We start from the raw sequence: 21,237 nt of genomic DNA, 5'->3' as shown, positions 1-21,237 counted from the left end.
TAGATAGATATCTAGGTAACCTAGATATGTCTGCGCTTTGATTTAGGATTTCATACCTGTAGGTTGGTAGGGAAAATATTTAAAACGATGTGTAGAGTTCTCCTAGTCTAGATATTTCTATGGGATAATCATTCATCCAGTGGGTGAAGTGGGACTATTTATTTCAACCTTCCCGAAATGCATAATGGGACAGTAGTTATCGTAATAAATTCCTTACCGTCCACAGCAGGACATGGCCTCTCGCAACTACCGGAGTCCCGAGGGGCACCTGAGCACTCTCTTCTGGGGCTTCTTCATCCAGCTAACCGATACCGAAGCGGATCGGTGGGCGTCCCACCCTACGCTTGCATGTTCGTGGTACCTACTCAAGACCTCGTGTAGCCAACCAGTGATCTATAGTTTTATCCGTTGCTTTAGCAGTTATAAGAGTATTGGAACTAGCAATGAGTAACTAGGTTTAAAAAGAAAATTATTTTTCAATACAAACCCTATTGTAATTCAATAAAAGGCTGTGTCATATTGATCCAGTCCTGAGCTCCCCGGCCGTTGTCATGGCAACCCCCACCCCCCGCAGTCTGGGCGCAGCCTCCGCCTGCGTGCCTACATCTAGACATCTAGATACATCTAGGTTACCTAGTCAAGTCTGGGCATCGATTTCAGGATATTTATAGCGTTGTTCAGATGTTTTAGCTTCGTAGTTATTCGGTTTCTAACTAAGCAAATATTCAATACATTTTGTTTGGTATAGTATGGTCTCTGCCGAGATGCTAGGGGGAGTTAAGTAAAATTTATAAGTATAACAGATCATTGTTACCAATATTCCTAAGCCAGAAAGAAACATGGTCAACATGGCCGGTATATTTGGCAATAGATTTACAATTTTACATAGATGACTTCTTCATCCACCACCTCAGCTGCCAGGCTTGAATAAGTAGTATTACTTACCTATTCGGACGAAGACAATATTAATTATGACAGTGATTGTTTATATACATAATCAAGTGCAAGCTTGCACTATGTATAGTTAGGCATTAATGCCGGATTTATTTATAAGTAACTACCCATCCGAATTAATCTCACCAATCCAATAAGTTACAATTTAAGGCCTAGATTTTTGATTGATATTGTATAAGTAATAAAACTAAAGTAAACAAGAAAATTCTTCAATACATTTCTAGAAACGTCCGAAAAATCAATAACTGACATGCACTGACATAACCTAGGTACGTAGGACATTCTAGATTGCGGGCGGCTAGTCTGGGCTGGGCCGTCTGAAATCCAGGCACCGCTGTATCGACCCGTCTGCTGTCGGGGGGTGGGGTGGGGGGGGGGGGCACTACGGCAGTGGAACTAGCACGGTGTGTCATTGCACCCGGGACCTGGGCTTGGCTCTCAGCTGTGGTAGGGGTCTAGGGTGCGGCCATTTGGGTGGGTTAGCTTGTAATTATAAGGAGGGGTAGCTAGTTTTAATTAAGTTTTAGCACAGAATAACAACTAGGCTTTAGGTATCAATTAGGTACCTAACTATGTTACTGAATTTTGTCTAGGCAATCCTTAAATGACCTACAATTTTAACTGGTATAATAACGGTGTGGTTTTTATACATAGCTACCTAGGCTTAATTTAGCTAGGAAAGTACAAATCAATAACTAACCGGGTTACCTAGTCAGTACTTACCATAGTTAGGTAACCTAAATAGAGGTTTTAGAAGGTAATAGTTAGATAGAGGTGTAACTAAGTAGGTACTTAGGTATACATATAGGGAGTCAAGTACTTACTTAAGTATAAGAGTTATTATGACTTGATTGTAAGTAGGTATATTTATTTATAAATAAGTGTTGTATGAATCTAGAATCCCATATTGTCATCAACTTATGATCTAGAACCTATGTCATGTTCCTGAAAAAAAGAAGATACTTTAGTCATAGGTATATCTTCTATCTACTTAGTTCTTTCCGTAGAATTTCAGCTAATAATTAGAAACCTGTGAATAATAAATATTTTTATAAAAGGTGCACTACAACATAGTGCGATCGTAATATAGACAAAGCTCGCTATTCTAGTAAGTACCTACTTAGATGATCCCGGAAAATAATATAGACGTGTTCGTAAAGCTTTCGTCCAGGAAATATCGAGTGCTCATTGCTCATTAGCGAATCTCAGAAACAATAAAATTGGGCCCATATTTTTTCAATTGTTTTCAGCTAATGGACCGTGCTGCCGGCCGGGACTTTTTAGTTCCTTTAAAATATTACACTGATCAATACTTAGGCAGATATTATATGAAGGTATACATATAGGACCTATACTAAGTAGGACATAAAACATTATTTCTTGAAATTGAAACAGAACTAGCATTTAGCTGCTTGGTTCAGATGTCGCTTGAGGACCAAGATGGACCTACCTAGGCCATGGGCTACTCAAATAAAATCCATGCTTGTTAGGAATCATATACATAATAATTAATAATATTATATTCTATGGCTGACTGAGAGGGTTATGTAGGTAACTATTTTGTGTAAGTACATTGATTATTATTATTATTATTATCAATATAGGTAAGTACTTAAACATATTGATTCCAATGTTCGGTAGTAGAACATGGATATCCATGTCCACAAAAACCTGCCACTTATCTGAAAACGAGGTTGCCCCAATTTCACAAATACATACCATCAATGTCCTGAAACATGCAGGATCTATTGATTCTGTACTGTAGTGCGTGCGTCCCCAGTATTCGTGCCACCATGAAAAACGCATGTTGTTATACAATTTGCAAGCGATGTGAATCATTGAAATATTATTATAGGCTCAAGTCACGATTCGACGACATAAATGTCACGAAAAAATGCTATCTGTTACTTGTATTGCTCAAGTTAGACTCGCAATAATTTTGTTTTGACTGATATTTCAACTTTGCTAATGTGAAAAGTTATGTCAGGTCATTTTCGTATCCAGCACCCTACTAATAGCCACAGGCACAGGAGTTATAGGTAAGATCGAGCATCTTCGGAGTTAACAAACTGGAATAAATAAATGAAAAATACTACTGTATAGTGTAACAAATACACTAGTAGGTTTTTACAGGTAGGCCCTAGGCAGGGTATATTAGCTATTTATCCGTCCCTGAAATAACATTCCTGGCTGCCTCCCAAAAACTGTTAAGTATTTTACAATTTTTCAGTGGTATCCAAGCTGGGATTTGAACCCAACTTGCCAGTAGAACTCTACAGATTATGAAACTGACTAGAGCGCGTCTAGGGTTTGACAGCGTGGCCAAAGGATTAGCCAGAGAGTAAGGTTAGTTGCTGACTGCCGGATGTAAATGTTGCTATGGGCTGCTCTAATAAAACAAATCAATTCCAGTTACATTTTTATTCTTTCAAATAAAAAAAAATGCACCGGCGGCTATGCCTACGCGTCGGCGATGGTGACCTCCACCTCTACTCCAGGCTCGATGTTGATGGACGTGATCTGCTTCACGATCTCCGAGGGCGAGTGCAGGTCGATGACCCGCTTGTGGATCCGCATCTGGAAGCGGTCCCAGGTCTTGGAACCTTCACCACAAGGAGTCTTTCTGGTGGTGATTCGCAGGAACTTGGTGGGCATGCGGACGGGTCCCTGTAATGGGGGAAATGTATGGTTAGTTGTATAGTTTTATGCTGGCGATCTGCAGGTCTACTACAGGTTTGATAGTTTGATGAAAACTATAAAAGTTTATGTATTCTCGCATACTAAGTGGCGCCTCTAATGGAAGCTATCATGAAACCTACAGATATGAGAGAATATAAACTTATTTGTTTTCATAAATAGCAAAAACCGTACCAGAGGGTCAGATATAGTTGAAAATGTTAAGATGTTTTAGATGGACCCTGTCTTTAGGGAGCTAATTGATTCAGATCACAGGAATTAAAATATTTGAGTGTGCATGAGCAGGCCTATACCATATCCATAAAGGGATTGAGAAAGAAACTTTGATCATGTGTAAAGCTACATAGGACACATTTTTATTTTACATAGTCAAATTCAAATAAAACAAAGTGATTTAAGTGTGTATGAAGTGAATGTATCTCCCCTATGAGCAGAATGCGGTACTGACTCCCCGCACACTGCACTTTGAAGAGTTCTGATGTCGCACCAGTTTATAACAAGCAGATCAAATATTCACACTGCTTGTAGTTTTGGTTAAGGTGCAAATAGATTAGTTGGGGATTTTAAGCTGGGGGCTAAAAACCTCAGTTTGATTTCAAGGCTCCATCTCCAGTTCCATTTGTATTACATTATTATGAGACATTATACTGACCAGCCAATTTAATACACAGATTTACCAAAAATAGCCAATATTTATATCCAGTCTTATATATTGGTTAGTGGGTCATCTTGGGGGCATACATATCTATGTAAATCAATCTTGTGTAATTAAATTTAAATTAAAGTGCCTAAGTTAGAAAAATGTGAAAACCTGATAGTCACATGATATTTTGAATGTCATGTTATATTTGTATTAGGCTGGTTGGTTTTCTAAATATAAATAAATACATAGTAATAAGAAGTAGTCTATAATTACCTTAACACGGAGCTTCTGCTTCTTGGCTCCGTTGATGAGGTCACCGCAGACCTTCTCCAGGGAGCGGACGTTGCGGGACGTCAGCGTGATCCTGATGCGGTGGATGGGCGAGACCTCGGCCTGGGGCTTCTCGATGTCCTTGCCTGACACGACGGCGGCGGCCTGGAATACACATGGGGGATGGGGGTAAGGTATTGTTGTGTGGTGGCCGAACTTAACCTAACTTTTTCTTGATACGATTCGAGGAGAATGTCAGTTGTTGAGGCGGAATAGTTGATGGTAGTGTTTAAGGTCGTCAGAAATATGTTGAATTTGATAAATATGGCAGGGAAATAGGGTAAGATTTGGATAAAAACAGTTGAAGTGAAATGACACATGGAAACATAACCTCCAAGTGCATGTAAGTTTGGGTAAAAAAGTCATAAATTATTGGTTTTCAGGGCAAGAAATATTTGTAGTAGGTAAAACCAAGTGTACTTACCATGATTATGCTATTTCCCGGTCGAGATAAACAATTTTACAATGAAATTGAACAGCGCTGAACCGGAGAACGGCGCGACTTTTCACGTCATAAACGTAAGAGAGAAATTTTTTTTTTTTTTTAAATCATTTATTCGCCGGAAACAAGTCCATAGGCATACAAACATACAATAAAAACAGAAAATAATAAACTAAACTAAAATAATTACAGATAAAAACACAACAACATTAAATTTGTTCAACAGTAGTTGATATAAAATTAAATAAACACTTATACAGTTTTTGGTTTGCTAAAATATCTTGAACGCGGCGGGGTACAGCATTCCGAGGATGACAGGTGTCAGCTGTCATTATCTGTGCAGGCAAATCAGGCATTGACATCATTTTTGAATCAACCGATTCAACCGTTTCTTCCAAGGCATCCGAAGCCGAAGTGTTCGTGATCTCATTCTCCTCCTCCTCTGTATTCAAAGCTTCTCGTATATCAGCCACAAGAGCTAGTCTCTGCATGTTAAATTTGGGACATCTCATAACAATATGGGTCAAGTCTGCCCCATCAGCTTCACAGTAAGTGCATTTGTTATTGTCAGTTATCTTAATGCGATGTAAATGGGCGGGCGTTTGGCAGTGTCCAAATCTCAGGCGATTTATAATGGTTATATATTTTCTCTCATTGGTTATGATACCATGGTTTGATTGGGAGTTCTTTTTGGATCTCTGCATACCATCTTCCTTTCATTTTCGAAATATCCTTGTAATATTCATTCCATAGTCGTCTTTTATCGTTCTTTAAATTCGTGTATAGGTCGGTAAAAGGAATCTTGCATATGTTGCTATGATCTTCATCGTGATTAGAATTGACTGCTTTGTCAACCACTTCATTGCCTTTGATACCTCTGTGAGACGGTACCCATTTAAAAGTCACATTAATATTGAGATTATATACAATATTTCTAATCTTATACACAATATAATTGACCTTATAATTAAAACTGAAATTTTGTAATGACAATAGTACACTTTTAGAGTCAGAAACTATTATTATTTCATTGTATTGTTCAATATTATTCAAGTTTTGTACATATATAAGAGTTTGATAAATTGCATATGCTTCTGCTGTATAAATACTACAATTTTGATCCAAGTTAAAACATTTAGTTGTCTTATTTTGAGGGTCAGAGAGAAAGAGTAAGCAGTGTTGCCGCAACGGAGTTCTCAAAGCGCACATATCCAGCGTTGAAAACGTACATTTAGGGTAAAAACCGTACATGAGCATTTTTTTACTGAAATCACTCAATTTAGCTTTTTTAGCTCTTTCGAACCTGCTCATGAGCAGAAGTGCTATATTGTATTTGATTTTAGCGCATTTTAAAAAGTGATACATTTTCCTAAAACCTTCAAAGTAGGTAGGTAGTAGATTAGCCGTACCTTTAATGAATAATTGATTTAAGTTATAGAAAATCCCCGCAGCTTTTTTTATACAATGTGTTGGTTTTCGAACCCGACAAACTTTAAGGGTGTATTCTACGAGTGATTTCATCGAGAAAACACCCCCATATGTGGGCTCAAATCTCAATATTCTAGAAATGGTGGCCATTTTAATGTTTGAGATACTTAGTTTCCATAAAAAATCATATCTCGAGATTTAAACGCCTTACGGACATGAAATAAAATGATTTTATCCACAAAAAGTCATCTCTATCCAATAAAAATATGCACAACTGCTAAAAAGTTACATAAAATAAGTTACAAGCACCTAATCTAGTTTTTTTGACAAAGAAAACAGCAAAAATTTACATTTACTTGTATAACTTTGAAAATCCTTTGATGGCATTTTTATGTATTTATTAAAAAGTATTTGAAATAAGCCAATGACACCAAAAACCGTATCACTACGTCGAGGCAGTAAAAATGAAGGATGCAGGAAAAATGTGCCGTATACCTCCAATTAAGTACTTGGAGGTATACGGCACATTTTTCCAAATTATTATAAGTAATAGTACCTATTTAAACAGTTAAGGGGGGGGGGGGGACCCTATAATTTTAACTTTGTATTTTTAACAATACCTTACACGAAATGGGGTGAGTCGTTTTTTTTCGAATCAAATTTTCGCTTTATGGATATAAAAAAATAGATTTTATGAAAATTTATAAAACCAATAATTTTTAGATCATCATAATACATCTCTCCACCAATTTTCGCAGTTTCGTGGAAATCGGTGCAGAAATGACAGAGAACGAGCCAGGACAGACGGACATAGGTACATGACGAAACCATAATGAAACTATTCAAAAATTCAAAACTAAGTTTAAAAACTATCACCCGTTTTAAAGAAGAAATACTCAATAACTTCATAGTGATGTTCAGAAGAAAGCCGTGGTCGTATGCGACATACCCTAAAACTTATGATCGTTTACGGTAAAATAAAGGTACGTATATATATACACGAAGTAAATAGTCCATAAACGAAGATTTTACACATGATATTGGAGTTCAAAAGGTACATAACATGGACCGATTACACATGACACATCGGAGGCTCAAATAGTACGTCAAATGTGTAAAATGTACGCTAACGGCAACACTGAGAGTAAGAGACGCTAAATGACAGAAAAAGATTAAAAATCTGACAGTTAGTCTGTGAATACTTGAATAGTGCTAGAGCGCTCGACAGCTCGAGTTTTTACTATACAAGAAGGATCTTAATAAAATAGGGTAAAATGGCGTGACATGACCAACAAAGCCGACCCTAAATAAGGATAAGGCAAGGAAGAAGAAGAAGAAGAAGGATCTTAATAAAAACTCAAATAATTATGAGACGTTCACTGCATTAAAGTATTTAGTTAACAAATGTATAAAAATCTTAATAAAAATAAAATATATTTTTGCTATTTATAACCAATACACAAACAAATGAAAAGGATTCTAGAATTATAAAAAAACTGTTAGCGCTTCAATTCTGGTGAGAGACAGTTTCTCTTCTCTTTATATTTTAATGTTGGTACTGTCCTGTTTAGAAATCATTAATCGAATTTCCTACATCACGCACACATCTACATTTCTAAACTGTAATTCTTGTGTACTGTGTTGCCATACATAAACAAATGTTTTGCTCAAAGCTCTTAAATTTTAAATATTATTTATTCATCATCTTCTTCATCTTCAATCCCGCTACTCCTCCGAGGAGTCTGGGGCTGACACCAGGCGTTTCCATCCTTCCCTGTCGTGGGCCAGCAGTTCATCATCATCATACCTACCTAAATCAATCAGCCTCTAACCAGGGAGAAAATAGCACTTTTCAAGCCCAAGGACAAATTGCAATACATTATGAATTATGATGAATTTCAAGTGAAAGCCTTCTTGAACTTTCATCAGATGGAATTTGCGTCCTGGTAGTGGAGGTGAGGGAATCTTTTTCTTATTTTATATTACGCATAGTAGTAGAAGAAAAGAAATACGAAAGATTATCTTTTAAATTCATGTTTTTATTTTTTATTCCCTCGCATTTGTAATGAAAAGCAAAGTGTTTACCTCGGGAGAGCCCCTTATGTTATCTCCCGGATTATTAGAGCCGTCGCTACGCTCAGGCGCCAAACCCCGCCTCGGAAACGAAAAAGACGGAGTTCATCCCTTCGGTAAAAATGTTCTATTTCAGGAGGTATTTAATAACATATTTCAGTTACATTAAAAATAAAAATTAAAGTGCCTATATTAAAAATAAAACTCAGACTTTTATGATTTTAGTGACATGAATGTACCTATAAAACCACCGAGACAGATTAATACGTTCGCGTAAACTTTATAGTGGTTACTTAAGGCTATTATTTTCAATTACATTCGCACAGAGCAGGTTGAAAAAGCATTAATAAAAATTCACCATAATGAAAGACCCATAAAAATATGTATAAATAAATTAGTTAATAGTTAAATGTTGTTCGCCATCAGATTTTTCACTTGCTTGTCAAATTTCCTGAAACAAATATAAAAACACATTAGTAAAATTGAGGTGGTTTTTTTTTTCGCTGGAAGTGTTTATGGTGTCGCATGTGCTTTGCATAAAATATCCATTTCTTGCTTAAAAAACTTATTTGCTGCTAGCTTTCTTGCTTGTCTTGAATCCCTGACGATTTATAAGTGTTGTGTTTATATATTTATGTTTGTGTTCCATTGGAATCTGGTAAATATCGTATAATAGCTTTATATGTCTGAGGACCATGGAGGGTGACAGGGATAGACCGCCCCCAGCCCCCCCTGATCCTGACATCTCTGACCCTCTTTCCCCTTTACCCCCTCCTTATTCCCCGTTATCTAATGATGATGAGGAAATTGAGCAAAATAGGAGAAAGCGTCCTATATCCAAGGACAGTGAGGATGAAACCCCCACAGTAAAATCCATCAAAACTTCAATTGGTCGAGCTCGGTACTCGGCTATGGACAGACCCCCCTACCTCGTTCACGTCTCTCGCTACGAGCAGGAATCAAACTCAGGATCAACAATGCACCCGATCAAATTTGGACAGCTCCTGATGAAACTAAAAATAGCAAATATCATGCAGGACGGAATTAAAAGAGTTGGCCGCAACCGTGTAGCCGTTGAATTTAAATCCCCAGAATCTGCCAATGCCTTTATTGTCCACCCAGAACTAACGCTGAAGGGCTATTTGACCAGTATCCCAACCTACAATATTACACGTATGGGCATGGTCAAAGAAGTCCCTCCAGAATGGTCAGAAGAGGATATTATTTCAAATTTAACTGTCCCTACGGGTTGTGGTAAAATAATCAAAGCTAGGCGCATAAACTACAGATTTAAGTCTGCAGAGGGTACCACAGAGTGGCGTCCCTCCCAATCAGTAGTTCTCACGTTTGACGGACAAATCTTGCCTCAGAGAGTATTCGCTTGCTACTCCTCGCTAACAGTAGAGCTTTACCACTTCCCCACCATAATATGTTTCAACTGTTGCCGATATGGCCATACCAAAACCAAGTGCCGCTCCAAACCAAAATGCTTCCGATGTGGAGACAATCACTCCAGTGATAGTTGCTCCACTGCAGAATCAGATGCGTGCTGTATGTACTGTGATGGTAAACATTACGCTACAAGTAAATCCTGCCCCGAATACCAGAGACAAAAAAACATAAAAGTAGTCATGGCTGAACAAAATATTTCTTTCGAGGAAGCTTCCAAAAAATTCCCGTCTGTCTCTCGCTCTTATGCGGACATAACCAACTCTATCCCCCAGACCCTTCAGAGTTCGTCGTTATTCGTGTCTCAACCCAGTCTATCTCAACCCGCTCCTTCTTCATTTTCCTACAGAAAAACCGTCACAAAACATCGAAAATCTCACGCTCCGCTGCCTTCCGGCTATGATAAACATGCTCATCAATCCATTGTTAATAGCTATTCTTTCCCATCTTCTTCTAATGGTTGCGCTCTCCAAAACGCGTCTCAACCTTCATCATCTGATAACTCCACTTCACAAATAATTGAACTTCTCCTAACACTTTTGTCTCAGATTATTTCAAAAAATAATTCATCTCTACCTGACCACGTTGCATCCCAAATATTTCAGCTTGTAAAATTATTTAACAATGGCCCCGCTAACATTCCTCCAGTGGAACGCCAGGAGCGTAGCTCCTAAAAAACATGAAATTTCTTACTTGATTAACAAACATTCTCCATCTTTATTTGCCATTAGTGAGTCCTGGCTTAAGCCAAACTGTTGCTTTAACATCCCAGGGTTTAGCTCCTTCAGAGATGACAGACCCGATGGTCATGGTGGCACTGCCATCTTAACGAACAACTGCATTCCCTCGACTCCCACCCCTCTTTCTCCCTTTGACGATGACGTCAATGTCATTGGTATTCAAGCCGAAGGTATAAATTTTATTTCCATTTACGTAGCTGAACCAAATACCAGAATTATCCCCTATATTCATAGTTTAATTATTTCCGTTCCCCCCCCATTAATACTCCTTGGAGACTTTAATGGTCACCATTACTCATGGGGCTCTACCCATTGTGACGTATTTGGCACCGCTCTTGCAGATCTCTTTGATGACCTTAATATGTGCATTTTAAATGATGGATCCCCCACTCGTCTGACTCGCCCGGGTGAGAATAAAAGTTGTGTTGACTTGACAGTGTGCAGTGCTGACATAGCTTCCAGTTTGCAATGGAATAGACTTAATAGTACCCATGGAAGCGACCACTTCCCAATCAAAATAACCTTTTTGAATAAAACAGTTCCCCATAAGGAGTTTAACCCCCTCCTCAAGTATAATTTATCAAATGCCAACTGGGAGTCATATCGGGATTCTCTTGATACGTTTATTGAGCATCTCCCTGATGCAAACCCTTCAAATATAACTTCGTGCTTTGAAAACTTTTCTTCTTCTCTCTCTTCTGCGGCGGATGTTTCATTTCCTCTTAAAAATTCTCATTCGGGCAAAATATCCTCTCCCCCGTGGTGGGATAGTGAGTGCTCTGATTTAATAAAAGAACGGAATAAAGCTGAACTAGTATATAACCTAAATATGTCAGTTGAAAACCTATTATCATATAAAAAACTTCTTGCAAAATCTAGACGAGTTTTCCGTAAAAAGAAAACGGATAGCTGGAAAAAATTCTGCTCCTCACTATCTCCATTTACGCCCCCTTCCCTGGTATGGAAATCTATTAATAGATATAGACGTGGATGTGCCCCTAATAACTCCCCCCCAATCCCGAGACCCATTGCAGAAGCTTTCTTTGACAAACTTGCTCCCCCTTTTGTTCCACTTGAAGACGACCTACCATATTATTCAGAGAGTGGTCCATTGAACAGTATTCTAGATTCCCCTTTTACCATGAATGAACTTTCTTCCGTTCTTTTATACGTTCACGATTCTGCCCCAGGTATAGACGGCTTTCCTTACTCGTTTATTTCCGAAGCTAGCCTCAAATGTCAACAATACTTCTTAAACCTTATCAATTTATGCCTCAATCTGGGTTATGTTCCAAACACTTGGAAGTGCCAAGTCATCCTCCCTATACTTAAGCCCGGAAAGGCACCAGACAACCCCGACCATTACCGCCCTATTGCTCTCTCTTCAGCCCTCTCCAAAATTATGGAACACCTAATTAAAAATAGGCTAGAGTGGTATGTCGAAAGCCAAGGATTATTAGCAGATTCACAGTTTGGCTTCCGTAAAGGGTATAGTACCATGGACAGCATCAGCCTTCTTATCTCAGATATCCGCATCGCTTTCAGTAGTAACGCTTCCGTATTAGCTGTATTTTTAGATATTTCCTCTGCTTATGATAATGTGCTGCTTTCAATGCTCAGGTATAAATTACGCCAGCTGAACATTTCTGATAAGTTAGTAAAGCTCATAAGTAATCTACTTATGTCTCGTAATGTTTCTCTTCGGGTTCCTGGGGAGAACTTTGGAACTAGAACTGTATGGAAGGGACTGCCTCAAGGCTCAGTGCTTAGCCCCCTGCTTTATGATATCTACACAGCTAAGCTTCACACTTCCCTTAACGCAGACTGTAAAGTATTGCAATATGCTGATGACCTGGCTCTATATATTCCCTGTGAATCAATAGAAGATGCCAATGAATCCATACAATTGTCATTAGACTCACTCAGTGAATGGCTTAACTTGCATGGGCTCCACCTATCAGCGCCTCAAAGCAGTGCAATAGTATTTTCCAGAAAACGTAATATCCCTGAAGTTAACGTCAAGATATGTAACACTAGTGTCCCAGTCAATGACAATGTCAAATTTCTCGGTGTTTTTCTCGATGCTAAGCTAACGGGCGTAGTCCATCTAAATTATATTACTAAAAAATGTGAAAAGTCTTTAAATATCCTCAGAGTCCTATCCGGTGTATGGTGGGGTGCCCACCCTTATACTTTAAAGCTTTTATATAATGCTCTTATCCGTAGCGTCCTAGATTATGGTACTTTCCTCTTAGAGCCATGTAGCAAATTAGCCCTTAAAAAACTAGAATCTGTTCAATTCAAGGCTCTTAGAATAATAACTGGATGCATGAAGTCCTCCCCAGTCAATGCTTTACAGGTCGAATGCGCTGAGCCTCCTCTTAACATCAGAAGACAATACCTATCGGATCGCTTTTTATTTAGAGCATTTATTAGATTATCGCACCCATTATTTGATAAATTAAAAATATTATATAGTCATTGCAATAAAAGTAAATACTGGTCACATAAAAATCCTCCGCTAATACTAAACAGTTTTAAAAAAATTCAGGAAATTGAAGAAATTTGTCCCATTCTGAGATTTAAATATATCCCACTCTTTGAATTCCCCTACTGTAGTATCCAATATTCACCCAACATAATTCTATCCCTCGGTTTAGACAAGCAAACACCGGCCGCTAATTCAGTATTTAACTCTGAGGTTAACTCTAAGTGGAGTGACTGGCATTTGTTCTTCACTGATGCATCAAAACTATCCGATTCATCCTGTTGTGGTGCAGCAGTCTACTACCAAAACTCAAAAATAGAACTAATGTTTGTTTGTTCCCCAGAAATCTCCGTTTACACGGGGGAGTGTCTAGCCGTTCTGGAAGCTTGTTCATTTATTGAAGCCCATAACATTGATAGGGCTGTAATTTTTACCGATTCCCTGAGTTGCTTACAAACTCTAACACAATGTCCTTTTAACCTTTAACTGCCGACCTACCTGTCTCACAGACGGCCTCGTTTTTATTTTGACAATATTTTTTCACCCGAAGCGTTACCAAGGTTCCGCCCCTCAGTACCCTCCTCCCCCCGCGTGTTCTACTTGCTGTAGGCGTCCCGCTTACGACGCGTGCACAGGTGCTTTATGCGGAGCTCGAGACGTCTCACAGACGTAAGTACGGTGTTTATGTTCCAAACTTGATACGTCTCTTGGTCGTCACCACGTTGTAAATGTATGTACTACCTTAGTGTCTTGAGGTCGTCACATCGCAATTAACATATGTTTTTTTCCTACGGAATGTCTGAAAGTGGTAGTTCAGGGTCAAAAAAGAGGACACTACCTAGTGATTATAAAAATCAAGCAATTGATAATCATAGGAAACTGAGAGAAAGGAGACAGGACGTGCGAGGCGATGAAATATCAGACCACCGCGAGAACTACGTTGTTCCATTGAACCAGTTATTGGTCCTACAGATATGCCCTCTCGCCTCCTGCCCGAAAGACCTGTGCAATTTGTCCAAGTCTACTAAAAAGACGCACAAAAAAATCATGTTGTCTCTGGAAGAAACCCATGTGCCTTACATTTTGCCTACAAATATGCAATAGCTGCAAGCCATAAATATGCTAACTTGATTGAGTGTCAGTTTTTTATTTCGTTAAGTTTTTGTGCTGATTCTTTTTTATTTTACTTTATTAGTTATAAAAGAGTAAAATTATAAAAAAAATCTACTGATATGTGTATAAATAAAAAATATATATACGTCTAATAAAAGTTCCTAAAAATGTTCAAATAAAACTTGGGGTCTCATCAATACAGGCTGATTTCTTGTTAAATTAACTAATTGTTTTATTGACTATCCATATATTATAAGCCATTTAACTATAGTATTTTTATGGGTGGTTATAAATTAAATAAAACGAATACTTTATTTTTAAATGTTTTTTCAAATATCTACGTCTCTCAGACGTAACCTCGTTGTTAGTGGCGCGTTTAGACCACGTCGGCAGTTAAAGGTTAAAAGTAAAACCCACTGTAGTCACACATTGCAGATTAAAGACTGCCTTAGAAGGTGCAGCGATAAAAGTCTGAGAGTTGTTCTGGTATGGATCCCAGGTCACGCTGGTATCTCAGGCAACGAACACGCAGACCAGCTAGCAAAAAGAGCTTCTTCAGATGCCAGCAGTGATCGAAAACATTACCATATTCCCACGTATGACCTCCTTAGCCTCCCAGCTAAGGATAGCCTGACTACCTGGCAACATGAATGGGAGAAATCAAGCCGACTCAAGGGTCGATTGTACTTCTCCATTCAACCGAAGGTTCCTTCTAGACCGTGGTTTTTTAAATTTAAATATCTTCCCAAAGTAATTGTCTCCGTCTTGTGGAGAATTCGATTGGGTCATTGTTGCTCCCCTGCTTTTCTCAATAAAATAAAACAACGGGATTCGCCCATGTGTGAGTGTGGACAGGACGAGGGGACTCTAGATCATGTTTTCCTGAATTGCCCCATTTTTGGTTTAGACTCATTATATCCATACCTATATAAAATCAAAGTTCCACTTCCGGTAAACTTTCATCAGTTATTATTAAATTTCCATGACCCTAATTTTATCATCGCTATAAGTAAATTCATTGTTAACAACAAAATCAAATTATAACTCCATTCCTCAAATAGTAGCATAGATCTATCTGTATATAGTTTGTATATATCTATTATGTTTATTTATACATTTCGTAAAGTTTTCAAGAACTCCCTTCAATTAATACAATATAAATAAATACACATGCAATGTCATTACACGATACTGGCAGAAATTGTTGGCACACCCGACAGATTGCCATAAATAAAAATTCAATTCAAAATTGAGGTGGAAAACGATCCCACACAGCTTTAAAGTCAGTGCAAATAATAACATTCTTCAAAAGGAATATACTAATTCAGAGAAAACTCACGCAGAAGTAATTTGATCACCAGGCAAGTGGAATGGGTTGCAAATGGCATCGGCGTACAAAGAGTGCAGGCGACGCAGCGCGGTCCGCACCTCGGCGTCGCGGATGTTGTTGCCACTCGGTGACGCTGAGTTAGTCACCAGCACCAGCTTGATTCTTGTGTTCGTCACATATCCATAGCTGAAACACAAAATATAATTTATGCATAAGAGAGGAATAGTTAAAGTTTCATTAATAGGCTATGGGGCTACAATGGCATTTGCTAGCTTAGTTCAATGAAACGGGCAGGATAAGATGAATGATCACGTACATTTTGTGCGTATCCGTTGAGTAAAGCAATCCCAAGTATAGGTCTCGCAGATCTGTTCGCGCTGCGTTTGAGCCGGAGCTGGTGTTGCTGTTGTTAGTGGAGGCGAGACGTTCTTCTAAAGCATCTAAAGCCGTATGAACCAACCACTGTCGAGATAGTTCATTGTCGGTACTTGTGTCGTTTCCGACGCCGCCAATGTAAAGCGGAGAATTCTGAAACATAATTGACCAGATTTTACCCTGTAATAATGGTAAGATTTTCACATGGTATTACATCAAGTAAATTGATGGATTTTGCTGGGGCGATCCCTACAAGTGAAAATTGAATTTATAGAAAGTTACAGGATATCAGATGTGAATGTGTTATTGTGATCGAATTAATTATGTTTAATTTACATTAAAAACGTGTAATGGAGTGAAAAACTGTGGTTTTAACTCACATCTTTTCCAATAACAGCGACGCAAACAGCCATTATTGTGACACCGAAAATCGACTCAGTGCTGCCAACGACACAAAAAATAATCATGTCAAGGCCCGCGGATTTTAGAATAATTCATAACAAATAAAATTAGTGAAACTGCATCATCGTCGTAACAAAAACTCTAAAATCGTGCTCATCATCTAAAAATTAACCGTATCGAATATCTTCAAAATGGTGGAAAACGTGAACGAGGGTGAAAACGGTACAGATTTCCTTTACGAGGTCGACGCAAGCGGCAACCGTACCCTGGTTCGATCGTACGAGGCGTTGCAGCGCGCCTTCCTGCGCTTCACCAACCGCACCCTGCGCCCCGTCGACGTGTTCTGGCGCGACTACAACGGCGTGAAGCAGTTCTACGTGCGCATCGAGCCGGGCAAGCACTACAACATCAACTCCTACATCACGCACCCCTGGGAGTTCATCGACTCGGCCACCAAGGAGCGCTACGTGGTGAACAACAAGCTGATCTTCCGCGCGCCGGAGAGCGTGGGCGGCATGATGTTCCGCACCAACTGGAACATCACGGTGCCGACGGTGCGCTCGCTGCGGTTCTGCGCCATGATGTCTCTGATGCGGCGCGTGGAGCCCGAGCAGGTGGCCTCGCTGGGGCTGCCCCGTACCCTGGCTGATGAGCTGCGCCACTACATGCTCCGTGTGCGACGGTCCTCCGCCCCGCAGCCCGTCGCATGACAGAGGCAATTCTCCACAAACCTCCTCAAACAGACAATATCCACATTCCTATTCCTGGTCATCACGGATCTAGTGTACAACATTGTAGTGACTTGCTTACCGTTTTTCGGTTATCAGCCTAATACAGACAAGTAATTGCCTTGTTTGGTTGTCACACATTTCCGTTATCTAATACTTGTTTTGTTATAACCGGTTGGGTTTGAATGTTTTGTTCATTATGTTGTAATCATTAGAGTAGAGGCTGTTGCGATGCTATGCGATATCTGTTGAACTAATTTGTGGTTTTGACGATTTCTTAGTTTCATAAATTTACTATGAAGTGTCAATTAGAATTTTTCTGCTTGCGAGCTTGGCGTAGCTTTATAAAGTGTTGACATGGTCATTTTTACAATTTGATCCAGTTTGATCCCTATGCTTGGTTGTGCCATCACCATCAGCAAGGAAGATGGAATAACACAATCTGAAATTAGTATGTATAACGATGGCATTATACTTGATTATACCAAAGAATAAATTATTGCTAAATGTATGTATCTAGAAATGTTTTAACTAGATCGTTTTCATCCTCTTTGGAAGAAACATACATAGATGTAGGTAATAGTAGTGTCCGAGCTTGTAGCAAAATATTTATTAATACATGTATGTGTTTAATGTCCTAAAGCTATTCCTACAATACCTGAAGTACAATCTAGTATATTCCACAAATTTTACACACTTCATAATCGTAAAGTTGATGTCAGTATGTGTATTTTATTATACTGGCTCTATGACCATATCCAACAGTGTACTGTAAAATGTTAATTACATTATATTAGTAAGCAGTTAAATGATACAAATCAATTACATGTCTAAATAATATACAAAACAAACATAATATTATGACCTACTTACTGAATATTGGAAACAATTTCATGTCTGCATAGCTATAAAATAACTGAACTTAAAAATCATTGATATTTATGTTTATAGTTTGAAAAGGTTTTGTTTGATCATGTGTTTTAACACTGATCACTAGAAAGATATTTGGTAATAACCCTTAATTTATGAACGTAAAGTACTATGTTTCTAAATTAATTTAATTTGAGTGGTTTGTAAAAGAAAAATACAAATTTGGAGCTTAGAATTTATGAAAAGTACTGCATTTGGAGAAAGACTGTGATATGGTTGGCGTTGAACTAAAAACAACGTATTTTTAAATACATTGTGATCGCAGTGGTACTGTGTTTTGATATTATTTACTTTTTATACTTATGTATTGTTATAATAAGAATCTAGTTGGAGTTTATATTTTGAATCTAATTGTACCTACCTATAAGGATGGGACATAATTATTTGGAAGTGTCAATCAGTATTTATAAATCCACATATTTATTAAAAGTTCCACTACTGTTGTGGTTCCTCTATTTACGGTCATGAACTCAACAAGTTTATTATAATAACCTACCTATCTGTAACGATTAAACCAAGGATTTTCCATGAATGTCTATACCTATAGTATTGGTGTCTAGGGTGTTTAGGCATTGTAAGTGTTTACTATCGTCTTACCGCCTTTCAAGATAATAAAATGTCCCTGTAGCACTAGCTAAATAATTGTAGTGTACTTTCCTACCCTGCATACCTATAAATGTCTAGGGTACTTCTTCGTAATATAAATGTGTCCAATTAATGTTAATCGAAGTAGCTATATAAGTTACTGTAATATTCTATTATGTAGGTATATTAACATTTAATTGCTAATTGTTATTTCGTTGGTCATGTATTTTAAATTTTGAGCAAGTAAACGGAGTGCCATAATATATATGTAAGGCTTAGAATTTATTATTTTAAAGCATTTAATATTTATGTTATTGCTAATATTATTTTAAAATATCAGCATTGAAGTTTTGTACCTAGTTTCTATGTTTTTAGCTTAATTTATAAGAAATGGTCTATGTTGCTTATTAATTCATATTTTTTATATACGTTAGGTATAGATAGTTCAAACATTATGAAATATATTGCTGTAATGTACTTATATATTTGTTTCTTTTTACCTTATTGTAATGGTGGAAATCATCTAACAATAAACATTGCTTGCTCTCCACGAATACTGTGAATTCAGGTAGTAGATGTGCGTTTGTTGCACTAACTTTAAATAAAATTGGCCTAACCGGCAGTGGTTGCATGAGGAAGGCCGAGGACCGAGTGTTGTGGCGCTCCTTGGGAGAGGCCTAACCTATGTCCAGCAGTGTAGATTATTGGCTGATGATGATAGAATTCTGGAATGTTGATGGAGGAAAGATAAAACAGTTATAATATAAAAAATAATTTATTATAAAAAAATAATAAACTCTAAATTGAAATAAGCAATGTCATTCACAAGGTACAAGTGGATACTATTACAAGCGACTGGTACATACTATACATACATAGTCCTTAGAAGATGATTTAGATAATTTAATTTTTCTTCATAATACCACAAAAATATGTAGGTACCTAACGTCCGACATAGCTAACTTTGCATCAAAGACATGAACCTTATGACATCTTAAACTTAATTTCTGTCACTTACATGGTACTTTACTTACCTATTTTTACTATTTTTCATTCATAAGACTCCAAGTTTAAAATTATCTCTAGTTGCCAAGTTAGCATGGTCGGACCACCTAGCGGAGTAATTATACATTTCCTGTCGAAATCTAGATGATTGCACGCAGATTGAGAAAGTGTAGGATAAAAGAGTAATTAAGTTTGAAAATCATAAACAGTTCTTAAATACTACTTGTGTTGTAGTTCTTGTGTAGAATATAGTTCAATCTACGTAACTTGACTAATTTTACTGATAATAATATGTTTACTATAATATGTACCTCAGCTGAAAATAGGTCTGTTTCTTTCAGCCAACAGCAGATACATGAAGCGGAACGTGGGGTTTACAGAAACACACACAGCTTTCTTCTCACGAGCGGCTATTGGCAATGTTTAGCCAGTTTTGGTCATGTCACGTGAATCGAAGTATACCTACCCGTTCAAGTTCATATAATTTTTAAACCTAATCGCTCGATACTGACTATTGTGGAAACATTCGAAAAGCTGAACCTCTATTTATAATAGTTTAAATACAGCTATAGGTAAGTAAGTACTGCGGATTAATTTTAGATTACATAGTTGATTTCTGTATTCCTGTTAATGATACAATAATTTAGTCTGGCAATATTTTTACCAATTGAGTCATTGCAAAATAACTTGATATAAGCCATTTATTTCTTATCAGTACCTACATAGATATTCAATGACTTCAAAAGACACAATCACAACAACCTGATTCTAAATCTATGGACAATTGTGTAGAACAACACTATGTGATTTTACAACACAACTTTTAAGTAGAAACCTCACCGTCTTTTAAAAGTACCTATCAAACAGTCAATTCATAGCATGTCACTAATATAAGATAGGCACAATAATAATTACTTACTAGACCTATCTTTTCTTATAACTGTATTAAGATGCAAAGGCGACAGACGACATAACGTTTCATCATTATGGGGAGTTGGGAGTTGCTGTATGAGCCACGACTCTATCTCGCTGTATTTATTATAAACGTGTCGATGGCACGACAGCGATCGTTAGTTTTTCGTCAGTATATAATAACCCGTCTGGTTTCTATTTATTTAATACTAGCTGTTCCCGCGAGCTTCGCTTCGCCTTAAAAAGTTTTCCCGTGGGAATTCCGGAATAAAAAGTAGCCTATGTTCTTTCCCAGGGTCTATACCATATGTATACCAAATTTCATTCAAATCCGTTCAGTAGTTTTGGCGTGAAAGAGTAACAGACAGACAGACAGACAGACAGACACAGTTACTTTCGCATTTATAATATTAGTTAGGATTTATTTACGTTCATAACGTGTCGTCTAGTCCCCAAATAAACTCCAAAGGTTTTTTGCTGCAATCTGAAGTAGTCTGTCAATCTGCACCTTTAAGTGCCAATTTCTCCATAGTCTGTTATCTAACCGACCAGGGATTGGTTTATCAATTATGTCATCTCCATATAAAATTCTTGACAAATGTGTCAAAAGTCA

General features: G+C 37.8%; 3 protein-coding genes across 3 annotated transcripts; 1 reads left to right on the top strand and 2 right to left on the bottom strand.

Annotated features, from left to right (window-relative positions):
* Nucleotides 1–3,360: 3,360 nt before the first annotated feature.
* LOC119691729 (40S ribosomal protein S20) lies at nt 3,361–5,158 on the bottom strand. The gene is made up of 3 exons (XM_038109813.2): nt 5,049–5,158; nt 4,568–4,729; nt 3,361–3,621 (listed from the first exon to the last, which is right to left on the bottom strand). Exons 1-3 carry the CDS (start codon nt 5,049–5,051, stop codon nt 3,415–3,417), a joined length of 372 nt encoding a protein of 123 aa, XP_037965741.1. The 5' UTR covers nt 5,052–5,158; the 3' UTR covers nt 3,361–3,414.
* Nucleotides 5,159–8,512: 3,354 nt separating this feature from the next.
* Nucleotides 8,513–16,576, bottom strand: LOC119691727 (trafficking protein particle complex subunit 2-like protein). The gene is made up of 4 exons (XM_038109810.2): nt 16,443–16,576; nt 16,004–16,215; nt 15,697–15,873; nt 8,513–9,018 (listed from the first exon to the last, which is right to left on the bottom strand). The coding sequence occupies exons 1-4, from the start codon at nt 16,527–16,529 to the stop codon at nt 8,973–8,975; spliced, it is 522 nt and encodes a 173-aa protein (XP_037965738.2). The 5' UTR covers nt 16,530–16,576; the 3' UTR covers nt 8,513–8,972.
* A 79-nt stretch (nt 16,577–16,655) lies between these two features.
* LOC119691728 (von Hippel-Lindau-like protein) lies at nt 16,656–17,436 on the top strand. The gene has a single exon (XM_038109811.2). The coding sequence runs from the start codon at nt 16,656–16,658 to the stop codon at nt 17,172–17,174; it is 519 nt and encodes a 172-aa protein (XP_037965739.1). The 3' UTR covers nt 17,175–17,436.
* Nucleotides 17,437–21,237: the final 3,801 nt, after the last annotated feature.

The sequence above is a fragment of the Plutella xylostella genome, chromosome 20 (assembly GCF_932276165.1).
Source record: "Plutella xylostella chromosome 20, ilPluXylo3.1, whole genome shotgun sequence".
NCBI classification, from domain to species: Eukaryota; Metazoa; Arthropoda; class Insecta; order Lepidoptera; family Plutellidae; genus Plutella; species Plutella xylostella.
This window is presented reverse-complemented; position numbering and strand designations above follow the sequence as displayed.